The sequence below is a fragment of the Balaenoptera acutorostrata genome, chromosome 18 (genome assembly GCF_949987535.1).
Source record: "Balaenoptera acutorostrata chromosome 18, mBalAcu1.1, whole genome shotgun sequence".
In the NCBI taxonomy this organism is placed as follows: Eukaryota; Metazoa; Chordata; class Mammalia; order Artiodactyla; family Balaenopteridae; genus Balaenoptera; species Balaenoptera acutorostrata.
The window spans coordinates 17,699,757-17,718,392 of NC_080081.1; the positions used below are offsets into that span (position 1 = coordinate 17,699,757).

The 18,636-nt window shown below is 35.0% G+C and overlaps 1 protein-coding gene across 1 annotated transcript in view; it reads right to left on the reverse strand.

Annotated features, from left to right (window-relative positions):
* Window positions 1-409: 409 nt before the first annotated feature.
* Window positions 410-18,636, reverse strand: part of GPC5 (glypican 5) — a 658,111-nt gene continuing 639,884 nt past the window's right edge. The window contains exon 7 of the mRNA XM_007196859.3: window positions 410-604. Within this exon, the coding sequence (XP_007196921.2) occupies window positions 410-604 (195 nt within the window). The remainder of the gene's footprint in view (window positions 605-18,636) is intronic.

Sequence of the window (18,636 nt, forward strand, 5' to 3'; positions counted from 1 at the left end):
AGCCAGTTTCTTTGTAATTTGAACATGAAAACCTAATAAAATTTATCTAATGGCATGATAATATAATAAAATTGCAGAATGTTAGTATTTAGTAGGGCTCACACATCCTGGTTTCACCAAGATACATTTACTGCCCACCATACTAGCTATTTCACGCCCTACAGACGATCCCACTTTAAAACAATGAATTCTCAGAACTGATGGTCATTCACTAGTTTTTCACAGAAAAATATCATTTCCATTTAAAGTCATTAGTTAAAAAGAAACAAAAACCCCAAGAACGCATGTCCTGAATATCTAAAAAAAAATGGGTTTACTTTCACTTCCAATTACTCTTGCATTTTTCTGAATTCACTACCATTATTTCTTTATATTCATAATAATAATTTTCCTTAATTATATCTCCAAATCAATCCCTCAGAAGTGGTGTTAGAATCATACACTTACAGTCTGTGATTTTTAGTGTCCTCTTGACTTCTCCACTTCCTGATCCCCTGCAACCATCTTCATCATCACAGTCTCCGCTGACCGGCTCAGCCATGTCGCCACTACTGCCCATGCCAAGTTCCCACTTGCTGGGTTTGGGTGACCTACCCTGTAACAGCTAAATATGGATACCAAACACATCTATTAATAGAAAATTCAAATCATTTAAGGATGCTATTCAACAATATGTAGAAATTAGAACTATTTTCTTATGTGGATCCACTGTTTTGTTGTAGACACCTTACCATGTCAAGTATGCAAGAAAGATTAAAAACTACTGAAATAATAATAAATAATGGGCAAGATCTTACAGCTGTAAAGAGCTCCAGTCTGCCTATTAGCTCTGTGACACAGCTTTGGAAAACAAATAAAACCAGATCTTCTTGCTCATGGATACTTTGGTTAGAGAATCCGCTGTTTAAGCAGGGTAATTCAAACTCCAGTACAACACGACACCCTCTGCAGTGTATTGGCTGATAATATTGTACTGTTTTGTAAACCAACAGTCCAAAATTTCCCCAAAAGAAGAGTGCTATTCTTCCAGAAAAGGTTCAGTGAAAGGAATATAGAATTTTGGACATGTACATTTATAGTTTTATTTAAACTTCATGGATTAAATACTTAGACCAATGTACATGGCACAGAACTGAACCTTAGAACAAAAGACTTAGGTTCTACTTCCATTTATACGAATTACTTAAGAAATTTAACCAACTTCTTGTTCTTGGTTCTCAAGTATTTCATTTACTTTTATGAGCAAAATATATGGACTAGACATTTCCCCCTATAGCATGGGGAAAATAATATTTTTGAATAATATTGGACATGCCTAAACTCCTTTTCCAAAAGGTGATGTTATGAATAATAGACTATTTCACTTAAAGCCAAGACTGAGTAAAATGATCCAATATGTGACATTTACCCCTCTAAGGCAGTTTTGGAGGACATGTGACCAAGTGTGAGCACTAGAGGGCCCTACCATATTGTGAATGAAATATATTGCAGCTGAACAGTTAATGGGCATTCAAAATTTCAGGGTGTTTTATGAAAGTATTAGGGTTGTTATGTCTTAGAGATTTTCCAGATAACAGTATTAATTAGCAGACAATAATCAAACATACAACTCAACAATGGCATTTTATATTGAAAAAATAAAGAGTAATCCATCCTCGGTACACGTAAGACAAATATGTTTAGCATATAAAGAACACTACGATTAAGCACCTGGACTTTGACAATTGATAAACTTTCAAAATTAAAAATAAAATTAGGTCATGAATTCTGAAATGTATTTTCTTAAAATTTATTTTCCTTGACAAAAATGAAATGTTAAAACAATTTGACAATAATTAAAAAATTCTGGTCAGGATTTATTTCTATTGATCAGCATTTCCCAAGTGTTAATAGGTGTTAAATTTTAAAAGAAGGCTTCTTCCATGGTCAAGTGAATTTGGGATTAACTTAAACCAAGCTTATTATTGTGTTTAATGCACTGATATGTATGCTACTTCCTGTAGTGGGGTATGGCAATGGGGAAATACAGATATGTAACAAAGCATATAAAAATTCAAAAATCTGACAAAGGGAAGGAAAAATAAATGTCATTATATTATAAAAATTATATTAAAATGTTTTATAAATTTTTAATAAAATAATACCATTTATCATTTGTTATTTAACATAATCATAAAGGGCTGGGACTCAGAGGTCCAACATACCAAGAATTAAATCCTGATTCTGACATATATTAACCATATGACATTGGACATTGGGCAAGTCCCTGAATAACTCAGCTCTTTCATAACTAAAATAAAGACAATAATATACCTGGATCATTGTTCTTATTATGAGAAGAATACCTAAACTATACTGCATGGTGTTGCCACATTAAAAATTAATATACTTTGCTAACTATTATCTTTGTTATTATATATTCTATTGCAATATGGCTTAAACACTCAGAACACAATAACTGAAAAATTATTTGATAAAGAATTCAATTACATGATTTACATTAAAATCTTTCAAAGTCGTATCTGACAAGTACAATAAAAGCCAAACTCTCTGATGATGTTGTAACTGACACTTTTCCCCAACATTTTCCCATTTCAACTTTATTTCCCCTTTACTTTCCTAAGTATTCTTCCAATATTTTACTGGGACCTTGATCAGAAAAGAAAGAATCTCACAAACATCACGAACAATGTGTAAGTCACGAAGATCCAGCCCAGTGAATTTGAACTCAAAAATGCAAAAAGAAAGATAGCACAGGTAAAACAAAACTTACTGTTTTAGGTAACTGGTTTTGGTTGAAAGCAATTAAATGCATTAATTATCAGAGAATGATTCATTAATTTATAGTGACTTGTAAAAATAATAGATGACACTAGAGAAAAAAATATTTTTTAAAAAAATTAATATATTTACTATTTTTATCTTCTCCATCACTTCAGTGACACTCCAAGAAACATCTAAGGCACACAAACTCATATCTTTAAGAAATAAAACTATATAAAACCATATTTTAATTTAAACTATCTGTGGTGCAGCAGGATTATAAAATGGGCCCCAAGACTTCTTACTCAAATCCCTGGGACTGTGAATATGTCACTATCACATCCATTGCATTACATGGCAAAAGGAATTTCACGAATGATCAGCTTATCCAAATATATCCACGATCCCGCCTGATCCATGCTTCCAGGTCCCCAGTGATCCCATCTCTCTCTGGTAGAGTCATCATCTCCTCTGCATGAAGATTCTGCTTTAAATGTTCCCTTTCTTACTTCTCAATCATCATACATCCACAAATGTTCATTTTCATTCTCACAATTATACTAAAACTTAATTTGTGAAAATTCCCAATAAATTTCTAATCAACAAAAACAATGAGCTTTTTGCAGTAAGACCCTTATTCAAAATCCCACTTCTTTGGGACTAAACTATTCTGATTTCTTTTTAGCTTGATCATCTTTCCCCTCACTTCCAAAACAGTAAAAATGTTTCAGTGAATAATGTAAATCCCCTGCTCTTTCTTTTTAGTCTCTTTCTGGGAACCCATCCTAACAGGTTGTGCTCTCACCTGTATACAGAGCACACTCAAGTCTTTATTTGCAGCCCTTGTTACTCTTTAGCTCACCAGTAAGCAGTAGTTAGATATAAAATGTACTCTACTACTTTGCATCTTAAAATAGAACAATTCACCTCCATTATTCAGGTATCATTACAACTTATCTCCCCAACTCCCTTACTGTGGGGGACATTGGTCTCTCCTGCCTACTACCACCATATTATTTTCCTCAAATCAGTATTTTCACCATGTCATTTCTCTGCCTTAGTGCTTTTTGTGACTCTATACTGGTTTCAACATGTATCCAGCAGAGAAATATCAGTCTGGATAGATGAGTCACAGAAAGAAGTCCTGGGATGAAATGTTTGGGAAATTCATACTATGTCCCCTTCTTGAGATCTAGGAACTAAAGGCTCATGGGGAATCTTACAGTAAGTAATCTTGTTTAGTTGAGATTCACCCTACATTTTCCAAATTAACATAAGCAAATTAGCCCCTCCCCTCACAGAACAACCATTGACATACTTTGGAAATGAGTCCATAATGAAAAGTTCAAATTTAGCCTCCAGTCAAGGTCCCATAAAATATACTGATTTAAAAAAAAAAAAATTATATCTAAAGCAGCACCCCCCAGCACCCAAATTACACTGCAGAGCAATTTGTTTTTCTCACAGAAATTGTGTGAATTTATATGTTTATAATTTTGCTTATGCTTGTTTTATGTTCTCTTCTTTATCACTTTTATCATTATAAACAATATGACATGATATCACTAACTTAATTCTGTCTTTAAAGGAGGGAACCCATATCAGAATAAAAATGTCTCCCTCCACCCTCATCCTGCCTTGGCTCTGAGTTTGTCCATATGTAAAGATGATGGCACTTTGAATACTTCCCCTGTCATGGAGGGTAGAAAGTCGATCAATACCTACATATTTATAGAACTATTACAACATAAGAAAGGGCATGATTTTGAGTCCCAGCCACAGATTAATTGTGTGCCTTTAAGAAAATCACTTAAGCCCATTAAAGCTCATTTTATTCTATTGAATAATAATCCAAAGGAAAGCACTTTATATACTATAAAGCACTGCACTCATTTACAGTGTTCTGTGCAAGACACTGCATCCATAAAATTGAGAAGCCTACAAAGTAAGGACAGAGTAGAAAAAAAATTCAACAACTTTTAGAGTGTTCCTTTTTTCCTCAATGCCATGCAATTTGTGCAGTCAGCTGATTAGCTGAAAATAGTTTTGATGACTGATGCTTCCTGCTTATGTTTAATTGGTTTAGGAAGCTCATTAGGGATGCTATCTCGGAGGATGAATTTGGTGGGTAGAATATCTGATGACTCTGAGGCAAATGTATTTCTTTCAGCTGGTGAATTAATCTCTCAACAGACTCAATTTGCCTTTTACTAACTGTCTGGCAATATCCCATGGTTGCAATAGCCTTTCAAACACTTAGAATAAAATCTCGCTATAGATAGATGGCTTACATACACATGTTTGCTGTGAAAGAGAAACATATTCACCACATTCAACAATCTTCACACATGAGAGCAATGGAATGTGCTTCAAAATCCGACATATAATGATACATCTCTAAAATATTTTCTCCATCCATTTACAATCATTTACACAGATATACAAGAAGTAAATATGTGTTTAGAACATATTAGTCATCATATGTTCTAGTCATCTATTCAAACATAGACATGGTAAAAGATTCTGTTTTACAATTTTGTGTTATTGATGGGTATATATGTTGGGTGGTAAAAATTCAAATATTGACAGAAAATTTCAAACCAGAAAAATGAAGGCGTAGAAAAAATTGTGCTTTCATTTCATCATTAATAAAATATCTCTAAAGAATATATCTTAAGTATAGAACAAAAAATTCTCTATGTATAAATACATGTTAACATATACATATATATGAATTTAATTTCATTATAAACAAATTGGTATCTGTACTTTCATACAATTCAAGTAAAACCTATAAAGAAATGCATGGGAAATAGGAAAACAACAGAAGCTTATAACATTTAAAAATTGGAACTCTGATTCAAAATTCCTTCTGACGTATTTTTTAAATTTATCTTTGTAATAACATATTTAGATTAGACCTTTTTTATAAAAAAAACTCTTTATATAACTGCTCCCATTTTTTCTTGCAATTTAACTTCCCTTTCCTCAAACCTCCAATTCTGTTCCCATCTATACCCCAACCCACTCCTCCCTATTTTCACCTTCATCACTTAAACTTTTTCATCTTTTAAATGTTTTTCTTATAGTAAACTTTTCCACTCTCTTTCAGACTTAGAAAATATTTTATCCACATAACCTAAATACCACAAATCTCCAGATTATATTAAAGATTATATTTTCAAAAGCAGTTAAACCTTTATAGGCTGTTCTACCTAAAAATCCAAACACATTTTACAATATGTCATGTTATGTTAAGTTGACCAGACACGGAAGTCATTTCTGTCGGATTTCTTGTCAGTGTTTGCTTTAACTTTGAGCTTTCTGACCTCAGCTTCTGTTGTGCTGGTAATTTGAAAGGTCACTGTTCTGTGACATTTGGTTTATGCAATGCAGTCTGGTAATTTATAAAAGTCTTGTGATTTTGTAAATAGAATACTGAACTTAGGAAAGGCTTACTACATTCATTCTCTGGCCTCTTAAACTGCAAAGAAGTCATCTGTTCTTTTTCCCCTAAGAAAATTCTGCATATCTCCCTTCCACTATGCTTGATCCTTACCTCCAACTCAAAATGTGACCAGTTCCATTTTCTGAGCTGCCATAACAAAAGTTACCAGATAAGTTTATAATTAATGTGTGCCTTAGTCCAAACTCTAAACTAGACCTCACAGGATAGTTAAAACTAAAAGCTGGTGAGTTAAGTGCAGGAATAAAAGGAAACAGGGACATAATCTCAAATAAGACTCAGGAAAATTTTTGGCCCTAAAGAGGAAGTGTGCATGCCAAACATTATCAATTATCAAATGGCTTTTGTGAAATGTCTATGTCAAAACACTCCAAGGACCCAAAAAGAACTCGTGAAAAAGCAAAACAACCTTTCTTACAAGACAACCCCAGAGTTACTGTTGGAGACGTCTATGAAAGCATCCATGCCAAGTCAGCTGGATGGGTCCAGAAGAGCAATCAGAGGGGTAAGGGAAGATACAAGGACATTTGGGGAGGTAAGTAATGTAAAATGACCCTGAGGCAGGAGGAGAAGAAGGGAAGAAGAAAAGTGGAGGTTATAAGTAAACTAAAAGCCCACAACTTGTTCAGTGGAATAACTAGATGTGCAATGCGAAATCCTCAGAGTCAAACATTTTATTATGGGGGGACATGATGTATAACAATTATACCACTGAAAAATTTTTTAAGTGGGAAAATTATTTTCTTGATGCCACTACTTCAAAGCTAATTTCTTAATTTTCTAGATCACTGCACGTTCACCAACACACGCACACACACTCACACAAAGTCACATATACATATTGTCACCCACCAATATTATAGGACAGAAACCGTCATCCAGGTTTCTAGCTGACGCAGGTTCATCTATGATTGAAATTAAAGGGCATTCTAAACAAGAATGATCAGATATTAAATAATTTTATTATTTTGCATTCATGAGGTACAGAATAAATTTATACTGTTCATGGTGTGGTTTATCATTGTGAAGTCATTTTCTTAACATGTCAAAAGCCTGTATCTCTTTAACTAGGTCTTCATATGCATGGGGAGTATTTAAATATCCACCAAAGTGACACAGACTCACATGGAAATTTGCCCCAAATGTGCAGTTACTTGTGCCCTGGATCACTTCAGGAAACTGCCTCTGCCTGGTATAGGTGTCACGGCAATTAAAGGTACAAGTAACACTGTTGAGAACACGTTTAACTATTTGCCTAGTTATCCCATACCATCTTGACATTACGGAGCCCAGCAACTGAATTTCTAAAATCAAGGATAGACCAAAACTGAACGTCTACTGCTCCTGAGGAAAATAAGTGAAAGCATTCCAAAGCATAGAGGGACTGATTGAAGATGAATTCAACACAACTCAATATCATCTGGTGAATCAGGCTTCTATCCACCACACTCTACCATATCATAAAGGTAGTTTTACATGCATTTCCTAGTTAATGATGTAGATAGTATTAATTTTACATGTGTTAGCAGGTGAATGGTTTTCTTCCCTCAACCTACCTGCTAAATGTTCCCTCACCTGGTTTAGTCATAAAGAACAGAACTGTCAGTACCAGCATCTTAGTTATCTGCTCTGACAGGAAGACCAGGTCATTTTTACATGGTATACAAAAATTAGCCCTTTCCATCATTAACCTAGATTTTTCCTTACCATTTCTTTTTTATTGCCTTAATGCGTTTCTGACAAGACTAGAAGATTTATATCATTCAACTGTTATGTGTTTTAATCATAGTCCTTTAATCATTTATCTGCATAAGACTGATGTCACAGAAAGAAAATAAAAAAGAAAGAAAGAAAAGGAAGGAGGAAAGAAGGATGATGTTAGTCACGATGCGTTGCCAGTGTAAGGGCTCCCTGATTAGAAAAGATTTTTATTTGTTAATTCATCACAATTTCCATTGTCTTTTACAAAGAACTGTGGAGGATTGCAAATCCATTTAAAACCTGGTTTTGGTAACCAATCTAGATTGCCTTCATTGGCCAGCTGTGCAGAATTCATTCCCCAACGTTCTATTAAAACATTCTAGGAAAGATTCCCCTAAAGTTTCCCAGTCTATGAAAGGTTTACTTCCAAAAGGAACTCATTCTGATCCCATTTAGTATGATACCCTTGTGTATGCCAGATGGTTATGAGAGTTCTATCTTCATAAATGTCATTCTGGTTTTCACCTTTGCAATGAAGTTCCCTTAATCTAGCTTTCTTTACATAAACTATAAAAATATGGACAGAGATATGCCAAAAGAGGATTAAGGGAATGTGATTTTACTAATATTCTAGAAGTAATTTGAGAAAAATTGTTAAAATTTGAGGCTGTGGTTGTCTTGGGGAGGGAATAGGTGGGTATTCTAGGCCAAATTCCCATTAACTATTTACATGCGTGAACTTATATCATTTAATCTTGCTGAGCCTAAATGTTTCAGCTGAAAAATGAAGAGGGTGAAAGATCCTAAATGTGTCTTAAAACTCCAGAGTTTTCAATTCTAACATGTTTCAAGCCATTCTAACATTTGGTTTAGAAATAGGTCTTACATCATCAAGGCTTATTGCAGTCCTCCTTGATATTCATTTCAATTCTATTCTTGCACTCCTTTTTCTGCTAGATTTAATTTTTTTTAAAAAAAGTATACATTTACTATGGGTTAAGTTGTGTTTCTGCAAAAATATATGTTGAAGCCCAAACCCTTAGTACCTCAGAATGTGACCTTATTTAGAAATAGGATCTTCACAGAGGTAATCAAGGTAAAATGAGGTAATTTGGGTGGGCCCTAATCTAATATGATTAGTGTCCTTATAAAAAGGGGAAATTTGAACACAGAGACAGACATGTTCAGAATGAAGGCTGTATGAAGAGAGAAGGAGAATTCCATGAAGGTAAAGGATTGGACTGATACACCTACAAGCCAAGGCGTATGAAGGATTGCCAGCAAACCACTGGCAGCTAGGAGAGAGCCATATAACAGATAGCCCTCACAGCCCTCAGAAGGAACCAACCTTGCTGACATCTGGAATTCAGATTTCTCACCTGTAGAACTGTGACACAATAATTTTTTTGAAGCCACCCAGTCTGTGGTACCTTATTACCATAGTTCTAACAACTGAACACAAAATTACATACTAAAAAGTGCATAAATGATAAATGTACAACTCCAAGAATGTTTCAACCTGACCTCAGCCACGTGACCACCATAATCATGACACACAACACTACCATCATCCCAGAAGCCTCTTTTATGCCTCAGTCATTTTCTTCTCCCAAAGATAATGCAAGTTTGACTTCCTTCACCACAGATTCACCTTTTTTCTGAGGAACTTTATATGAACTTAAGCACAGTCTGTGACACTATAGGTGTAGCAGCAGTTTATTCATTTAATTGCTGTATTTTATTCTACTGTATCAGTGAAGCATAACTTTTCATTCTTCTGTTGGTGGGCAATCCTACAGTTTCGTGTGTCTGGACATAAAAAAGCATTGGTATGAAAAAATTTTAAATGTCTTTTGGTATAAAGAGCCAGTCATATCTGCTGGTTATATACCTAAATGTGTAATCATTACGCCATAGAGGTAGGTATCCGTTAAACCAAACTAGCTTTATTTATTATTTATTTTCCTCCTTCTTAATATTAATGTATAATTTACTCTTAATAGAGTGTATAGCTCTTAAATATACAGCTCAATGAGTTCCCCCATAGGTCCACACACAAAAATACAACTCAGATTAAAAATATATCACAAGGACCCCAGAAATATCATTGTCATCAGAGTCAATAACTGCAATCAAAAAATAACTCCTATTCTGACCTCAACTCACTTAGATTCATTTTGCCTGTTAATGAACTTCACAGAAATAGTGTCATGCAGTATATAACCTGTTGCATATGGCTGTTTTTATTCAACATTATGTTTTAAACATTCATCACATTCTTAGGTGTACCAGTAGTTCATTCTTTATTATTGTGCAGGGGAGGAAAAATATCATTTCCTTCTAAATTCTCAGCTAGAGCCCCTGTAACAAAAAACAGATTAACAACAGAAAAACATACAAATTTTTTAAATAGAAGTTTTACATGACACAGTAGCCTTCGTTAGGAAGAAGTGGTTAAAGCTGAGCATTTTTATACTAGGCTTGATGAGGACTGGAAAATAGTGATAGGACAAAAAGACAGAAAAATTGATAGGACAAAAAGAGAGAAAATTCGATAGGACAAAAAAGGCAATGGGGTAAATGTAGTAAACTGGGGGAAATAGCAAGGCTTGGGCATTCAGACTCCCCTTGGCGTCCCTCGCTCCTATTTGGAGATAAGGATGCTTCTTTCCTGGGGTACAAGGAGGGAACCTCTCATATGCGGGTTTTATGACCTGCTTCACAGAAAGGTCAGAAAATACTTCCTGTACCTCACGTATCTCAAATTTCTTTCTGCCAGGGTGACATAGTTTTGGTAGTGTATCCTGAATCCTGTCAATTGCAATATAGGTGTTCCATTTTACAAATTAGCAGCAATTTGTTGATTTATGTTGATGTAATTGGACAATTCACCTGCTTCTAATTTGGGGCTATGATAAATAATGTTGATCAAATATTCTTGTGCATGTCTTTTGATGGATTTAAGCATTCATTGATCTTGAGTATATATCCAGGAGTGGAATTGTTGGGTCATAGGGTATATAAATATTTAGCCTTAGCAGATATTGCCAAACAGCTTTTCAATATAGTTGCTCAGATTTACATTCCCACCAGTAATATATGAGAGTCGCAGTTATTTCACAACTTCTGCAACACTTGGTATTATTGGTCATTTTAATCTTAGGTATTCTGTGAGAGTGCAGTGGTATTTCAACATCATTTTAATTTGCATTTTACCAATGATTAATGATTTTCATATGATCTGGGTTTTTTTGGTATCCTCTAATATAAAGTATCTTTTCAAGTCACTTAACCATGGGAAAAACATAGATTATCTGTATTTTTCTAATTGATTTCTAAGAGTTGTTTACAAATTTTGGATATGACTTGTTTTCATATTGTACTATTTCATTATTTTTTATTTTCCCTTTCTTTCCACTTTTAGATGAATCATTTATTTTAATTTTTTCAGCTTATTAGAATACCTGTTACACCTTTTTGAATACCCAAGGATTGTAATTATAATATTTATAATATATTATTACACACTTATTACACCTCAAATAGTATTTTAACCACTTCGCCAACAATGAAAAAACCTTAAAACAGTTCAACATTATCTAGTCACTCTCATTCTTTGTTGTCATACATTTTATTTCAACATATATTATAAATTCCAAAAGACATAGTTATTACATTTATGACTACTTCTCATACATATTTCATGGTAAATATTCCCTATAAGTTCCTTTTGTTTTAATATTTTTGTTAGATTTTGGCATCAATATTTACTGCCTTCCCACAACAAACTGGGAAGTGTTCTGTTTTGTTTTGTTTTGTTTTTTTTGCGTACATTTTCTGAAAGTGCTTGTGTAAGATTCATCTTATTTACTCCTTAAGTTTTGGAAGAATTTACCAGATAATCCATCTGTCCTGCGATTTTTTTGTGTGTGAGAAATGTGTTAATTATAGAAATAGTTTCCATAATAGATTCAGAGCTCACTGAGATTATCAAATTTTCTTCTTTTGCCAATATTTTAAGGTTGTTTTTCAATGAACTTCATTGCTTCCTCTAGTTTCATGCTTCTGTATGGAGTAACTTTTCTTTAGCCTGAAGAACTGAAGTATTTCTTATAGTTCAGGTCTGCTAGTCAAACATTCACTCAATATTTATTTGTCTAAATATATTTTATCATGCCTCATTTTTATGTATATTTTCATTGGTTATGGAATTTTAGATGGGCATAATTTCACCCTCAGCATGTTAAAGATGTCATCCTACTGCCTTTAGTTTTTGTAGTTTTGTTGAAAATCTTATTTTTGCTGTTTTAGTTGCTTTTAAGACTTTCCTTTTGTCTTACCTCAAGAGTTTGACTATGGTCTGCCAGTTGGACTATAGCTTTATTTGTATCATGTTGCTTACATTTTGTTGATCTTTTTAAAAGTGGGTTGATATCCTTTATGGCTTTACAAAATTCTTGATCAATTTCTCTTCAAATATTGTTTCTTTCCTATTCTGTCTCACTTGTCTTTGCTGGTCTCCAATTACAGATATATTAGGTATATTTTGGGTATATACAAATATATTGACTGTGACCCATGTCTCTTATGCTTTGTTCGGCTTTATCCAATCTCTTTGCTTCAGTTTAGATTCTTTGTGTGGCTCTTTCTTCAGGCTCCTTTCTCGTGTTTTATTGTATTTACTCTAATTTAAACTATTCAGTTAAGTTCAATTATTGTGCTTTTCACCTTAGAATGTCTATATGAATTTATACATATTTTTTCAAATTCCTTGCTAAAGTTTTTTCATATTGTCCATTTACCTTTATTTTATTGTCATACTAGCAACAGTGCTTCTGAATTTTTATCAGATGAATTCAGAATTGCATCATCTATGGATGTGTGCCTATTGTCTGGTTTTTGTGTGTGTGTGTGTGTGTGTGTGTTAATTTGCCACTTCACATATCTAGGCATTATTTTGGTTTCATGCTGGACATTGTATATAAAAGTATGATGACCCATAGCCAACGTCATTCTCAATGGTGAAAAACTGAAACCATTTCCACTAAGATCAGGAACAAGACAAGGTTGTCCACTCTCACCATGATTATTCAACATAGTTTTGGAAGTTTTAGCCAGAGCAAGCAGAGAAGAAAAAGAAATAAAAGGAATCCAAATTGGAAAAGAAGAAGTAAAGCTGTCACTGTTTGCAGATGACATGATACTATATAGAGAGAATCCTAAAGATGCTACCAGAAAACTACTAGAGCTAATCAATGAATTTGGTAAAGTAGCAGGATACAAAGTTAATGCACAGAAATCTCTTCCATTCCTATACACTAACAATGAAAAATCTGAAAGAGAAATTAAGGAAACACTCCCATTTACCATTGCAACAAAAAGAATAAAATACCTAGGAATAAACCTACCTAGAGGAGACAAAAGACCTGTGTGCAGAAAACTATAAGGCACTGATGAAAGAAATTAAAGATGATACAAACAGATGGAGAGATATACCATGTTCTTGGATTGGAAGAATCAACATTGTGAAAATGACTACACTACCCAAAGCAATCTACAGATTCAATGCAATCCCTATCAAACTATCAATGGCATTTTTCACAGAACTAGAACAAAAAATTTTACAATTTGTATGGAAACACAAAAGACCCCGAATAGACAAAGCCATCTTGAGAAAGAAAAACGGAGCTGGAGGAATCAGGCTCCTGGACTTCAGATTATACTACAAAGCTACAGTAATCAGGACAGTATGGTATTGGCACAAAAACAGAAATATAGATCAATGGAACAGGATAGAAAGCCCAGAGATAAACCCACACAAATATGGTCACCTTATTTTTGATAAGGGAGGCAAGAATATACAATGGAGAAAAGACAGCCTCTTCAATACGTGGTGCTGGGAAAACTGGACAGCTACATGTAAAAGAATGAAATTAGAACACTCCCTAACACCATACACAAAAATAAACTTAAAATGGATTAAAGACCTAAATGTAAGGCCAGACGCTATCAAACTCTTAGAGGAAAACATAGGCAGAACACTCTATGACATAAATCACAGCAAGATCCTTTTTGACCCACCTCCTAGAGTAATGGAAATAAAAACAAAAATAAACAGATGGGACCTAATGAAACTTAAAAGCTTTTGCACAGCAAAGGAAACCATAAACAAGACGAAAAGACAACCCTCAGAATGGGAGAAAATATTTGCAAATGAAGCAACTGACAAAGGATTAATCTCCAAAATTTACAAGTAGCACATGCAGCTCAATATCAGAAAAACAAAAAACCCAATCCAAAAATGGGCAGAAGACCTAAATAGACATTTCTCCAAAGAAGATATACACATTGCCAACAAACACATGAAAGGATGCTGAACATCACTAATCATTAGAGAAATGCAAATCAAAACTACAGTGAGGTATCAGCTCACACCAGTCAGAATGGCCGTCATCAAAAAATCTACAAACAATAAATGCTGGAGAGGGTGTGGAGAAAAGGGAACCCTCTTGCACTGTTGGTGGGAATGTAAATTGATACAGCCACTATGGAGAACAGTACGGAGGTTCCTTAAAAATCTAAAAACAGAACTACCATATGATCCAGAAACCCCACTACTGGGCATATACCCTGAGAAAACCATAATTCAAAAAGAGTCATGCACCCCAATGTTCATGGCAGCTCTATTTACAATAGCCAGGACATGGGAACAACCTAAGTGTCCATCGACAGATGAATGGATAAAGAAGATGTGACACATATATACAATGGAATATTACTCAGCCATAAAAAGAAACAAAATTGTGTTATTTGTAGTGAGGTGGATGGACCTAGAGTCTGTCATACAGAGTGAAGTAAATCAGAAAGAGAAAAACAAAAACCGTATGCTAACACATATATATGGAATCTAACAAAAAGAAAAAAGGTTCTGAATAACCTAGGGGCAGGACAAGAATAAAGACATGGACGTAGAGAATGGACTTGAGGACACAGGGAGTGGGAAGGGTAGCTGGGACTAAGTGAGAGAATGGCATGGACATATATACACTACCACATGTAAAACAGATAGCTAGTGGGAAGCAGCTGCATAGCACAGGGAGATCAGCTAGGTGTGTTGTGACCACTTAGAGGGGTGAGATAGAGAGGGTGGGAGGGAGATGCGAGAGGGAGGAAATATGGGGATATATGTATATGTATAGCTGATTCACTCTGTTATAAAGCAGAAACTAATACACCATTGTAAAGCAATGATACTCCAAAAAACATGGTAAAAAAAAAAAAGAATGATGAAGTACTCAGATGATGTTAGGTTCAACAGAATATACTCCCACTTTCCCTTATTATTTGGATAAGATAAGGAGTAGGCCATATGAATATAATTAGAGATTGAAATGGTTAGGAGTAGGTTGTATTGATAGCTTGGTAAGACTCTGTCACCTTTGGTTCATCCCTGTTTCTCAAATATGGACCACTTGGAATTCTGATTTAAAGCTGGATGAATCTGTTTCTACTTAGCCTTAAAATTCTGTTGGATATTAGGTTCTAACTTTCAGAAATATTGAGCTTAGCTATTTAGCATCTTACACCATGCAACTTTAAAAGCCGAAAAATATCTGGGAAGGGTGGGCTCTGTCCATGTGTTTGAGTTATTCCCCCTCCCTTTCAATTATTTTGTCTCTCAATCACTATGAGATCCTGGAAGATTTCTGGCATTTGAATCTTCTGGCATAGTCCCTCATTCTTGCATACAGCACAAGAACTCAGCAAATATGCCATCGGGAAAATGAGTCACATGTTCCATTGCTTACTTTACCCCCAGATAAGCTGGACCAGGCCCAATTCTAAGCCCCCAGCCACAATCAGAAAAGGCACTCAGAAATAAACATTGCCAATACTCAAGCCCACAATGGGAGGTTTCTCCAACCCATAGATTTTAGTTTTTCTTGTTCTTTTTTTTTTTGTCCTAGCTTTCTGTTTTTACAATTATAATTTTGTAATTTATCTGGCTTCTAATTGCCATAGTTCTGTTGGCCTATTCTAATGCATACAACATAGCTGGCACTCAACTTGTTTTTAATACTTTATTTTTAATCATGTAGTCTTTCTTTAATTTTTTCCACCAAAGCATCTTAATAGTCATAAAGTTATACATTTCATGCAATTTTTGCAGAGCTGAATAATTCCAAGTCATGTTATCTTTGTTTATATGCTTATCTTGGGAATCAAAGGACTACCCTAAATTGCTTCTTAAAAATAAACCTGGTCAATAAAAATTTTAAATCGCTGTTCCAGAGAAATGTTTTTTTAATGGGACTCTAAACCCTTACAAAAATATAAAAATAGAAAGGTCTTGTTATTATAATGACCATTTGGGTATATGTGATTTGGATTCCTACTGCCTCACCTTAAGAACCTGACCTACAGGTATATAGAAATGCAGCCAGAGCAATGCAGGGGCAGTAGATTTCAACCAGCATGTGCTGAAGAAGCAGCTTAGAATATGACAATGTACCTTGATTTTAGGTCAGTTGGCCTAATGTAACTCAAGTATGAGATACATAAAACCTTTATGTCCCTGGAGAGAGCTCTGTAATGACATAGGTGTTACCGGAGAAATTATCAGAAATGTTACTACTGACCACCCTCTCTAAGTGGTACTGAGTGAGTAGTTTACTTTGACTTATAAGACTCAGCTTAAAGGAGGAAGAAACAACAAACAAATAAACAATATTGGCTGAATGACAGAGAGGGATACCAGCATCTATCATCAAAAGACCCAGAGAAAAGACAAGACTAGTGTAGAACAGAGTGAGTCAATATTCAGTAAATTTTTTTAAAAGATAAATATTAGAGGAGAAGATTGATCTCAAGGACATCCCTTTCCCTGGAGTAGTAAAGAAGCCATCAGATGGAGCATGGGTGTATGAAGACCTTAGTATTTAAGCATTCAGTTTTGTTCCATCACAAAGTGAAAATTTTGCTGGAGACTCAAATTAGCCCAATAATTTCCTGGCCTGATGGATATTGTCACAAAGATACTGTTTTGCAGTGCTCTTGGGGGTATTTGTGTTTTTCCCATGTTAAAATGACAAAAATAGCTTTTTATTATTGTATAAATAATTCATTCTCATAAAATTTTAGGCCATAGAGAAAACCTTCTGCAGTTCAATAAAAACTTTATCCTTTCCAATTTTGAATGTCCATCACAGTGTTTTTATCACGGTGTTTACTTGGCATTTTGCCCATGGTCCTGTACCAGGTGAGCACCACTGAAACCTATTTCGCTGGATCTGTTATTCCAGATCCATGCCTGGTACTTGGATGCTTAGTTCTGGTCTGCTGATTCAAGAATAGGAACTTTTAACCTATTGAACCCTGAGCACCGTTAAGTATGATTCTGGTTATTGAGCCCAATTTAGCAGTTCTATTAGTAGATAATTTAAACAACAAAAAGAGCCTGGCAACTTAAAAAACAAAATCACTGTTTTACCTGATATAACTTAATTTCATACTATAAAAGCTAACATTTTCATTTATAAAACAAGTAGTATCCTTGGATATATATGCCAGAGACAGCATGCGGACTGTATTTTTTCATGCAAACTGGCTTTCCTTTAATGCTACTCTTACTTCCTGAGTCTTTGCTCTCTCTTCCATGCACTCAGAGTCATATCAATGTTTAGTTGTTCACCCAGGCTTTCCTAGAAGTATGAAATCTCCCCTTCCTTCAATCATAATCTTTTCTCAAATAATATTGCTATTCCCTCTGTGTGGCTAATTCTATCTAAGCATTAGGAAAAAGAATATGACCACCTGATTAAACCACTTTACTTAAGGGTTGGGGGGAAAGAAGACTTATCCCTTCAAAATGCACTGAAAAGAGATATGGGAACATATGTATATGTATAACTGACTCACTTTGTTATAAAGCAGAAACTAACACACCATTGTAAAGCAATTATACTTCAATAAAGATGTTTAAAAAAAAAATGCACTGAAATACAATGGGAGGAGACTGCCAATTCAGAGCCATCTACCAGCACTGAGCCCCCTTCTATATTGTCAGTTACAGCTCCGAACCAGTAGGGTGCCAAAAGGAGGTGTGTGTGTGTGTATGTGTCTGTGTGTGTGTGTGTGTGTGATCATCTGTGAGTGTGTATGCAAGTGCATGTATGTGTGTGGGTATGTGTGATGGCAGCTGTTTGAAGGCAGTCATCTCAAGGCTTGACAGGGAAGGATTCATTTCCAAGTTCACTCACATGGTTGTTGGCAGGATTTAGTTCCTTGTGAGTTGTTGGGCTGAGGACTCACTTGGTTCCTTGAAATGTGAGTTTCTCCATAAAGCACCTCACAACAAGGCAGCTCCCTTTACCACCACAAGCAAGCAAGAGGTCAGGAGAGAGTGCCAGCAAGAGGGGAAGAGGATCGGCAAGACGCAAGTCATAGGCTCTTGTAGCCTAATCACAGAAGTAAAATCCAATTACTATTGTTGTATTTTGTTCATTAGAAGCAAAGCATTAGGTCCAGCCCACACTCAAGGAGAGGGGATCACAGAAGGGCACGGGCACTAGGATGCAGGATCACTGGGAGATACATCAGAAATTATGATGCCATGTCAGGTAATGACCACTTTCGCCTCCCACTATTATGCTATTTTTCTTCTTAAAATGTTTCACTGAAGCTCTATCACTTAGAGCAATGGTCTC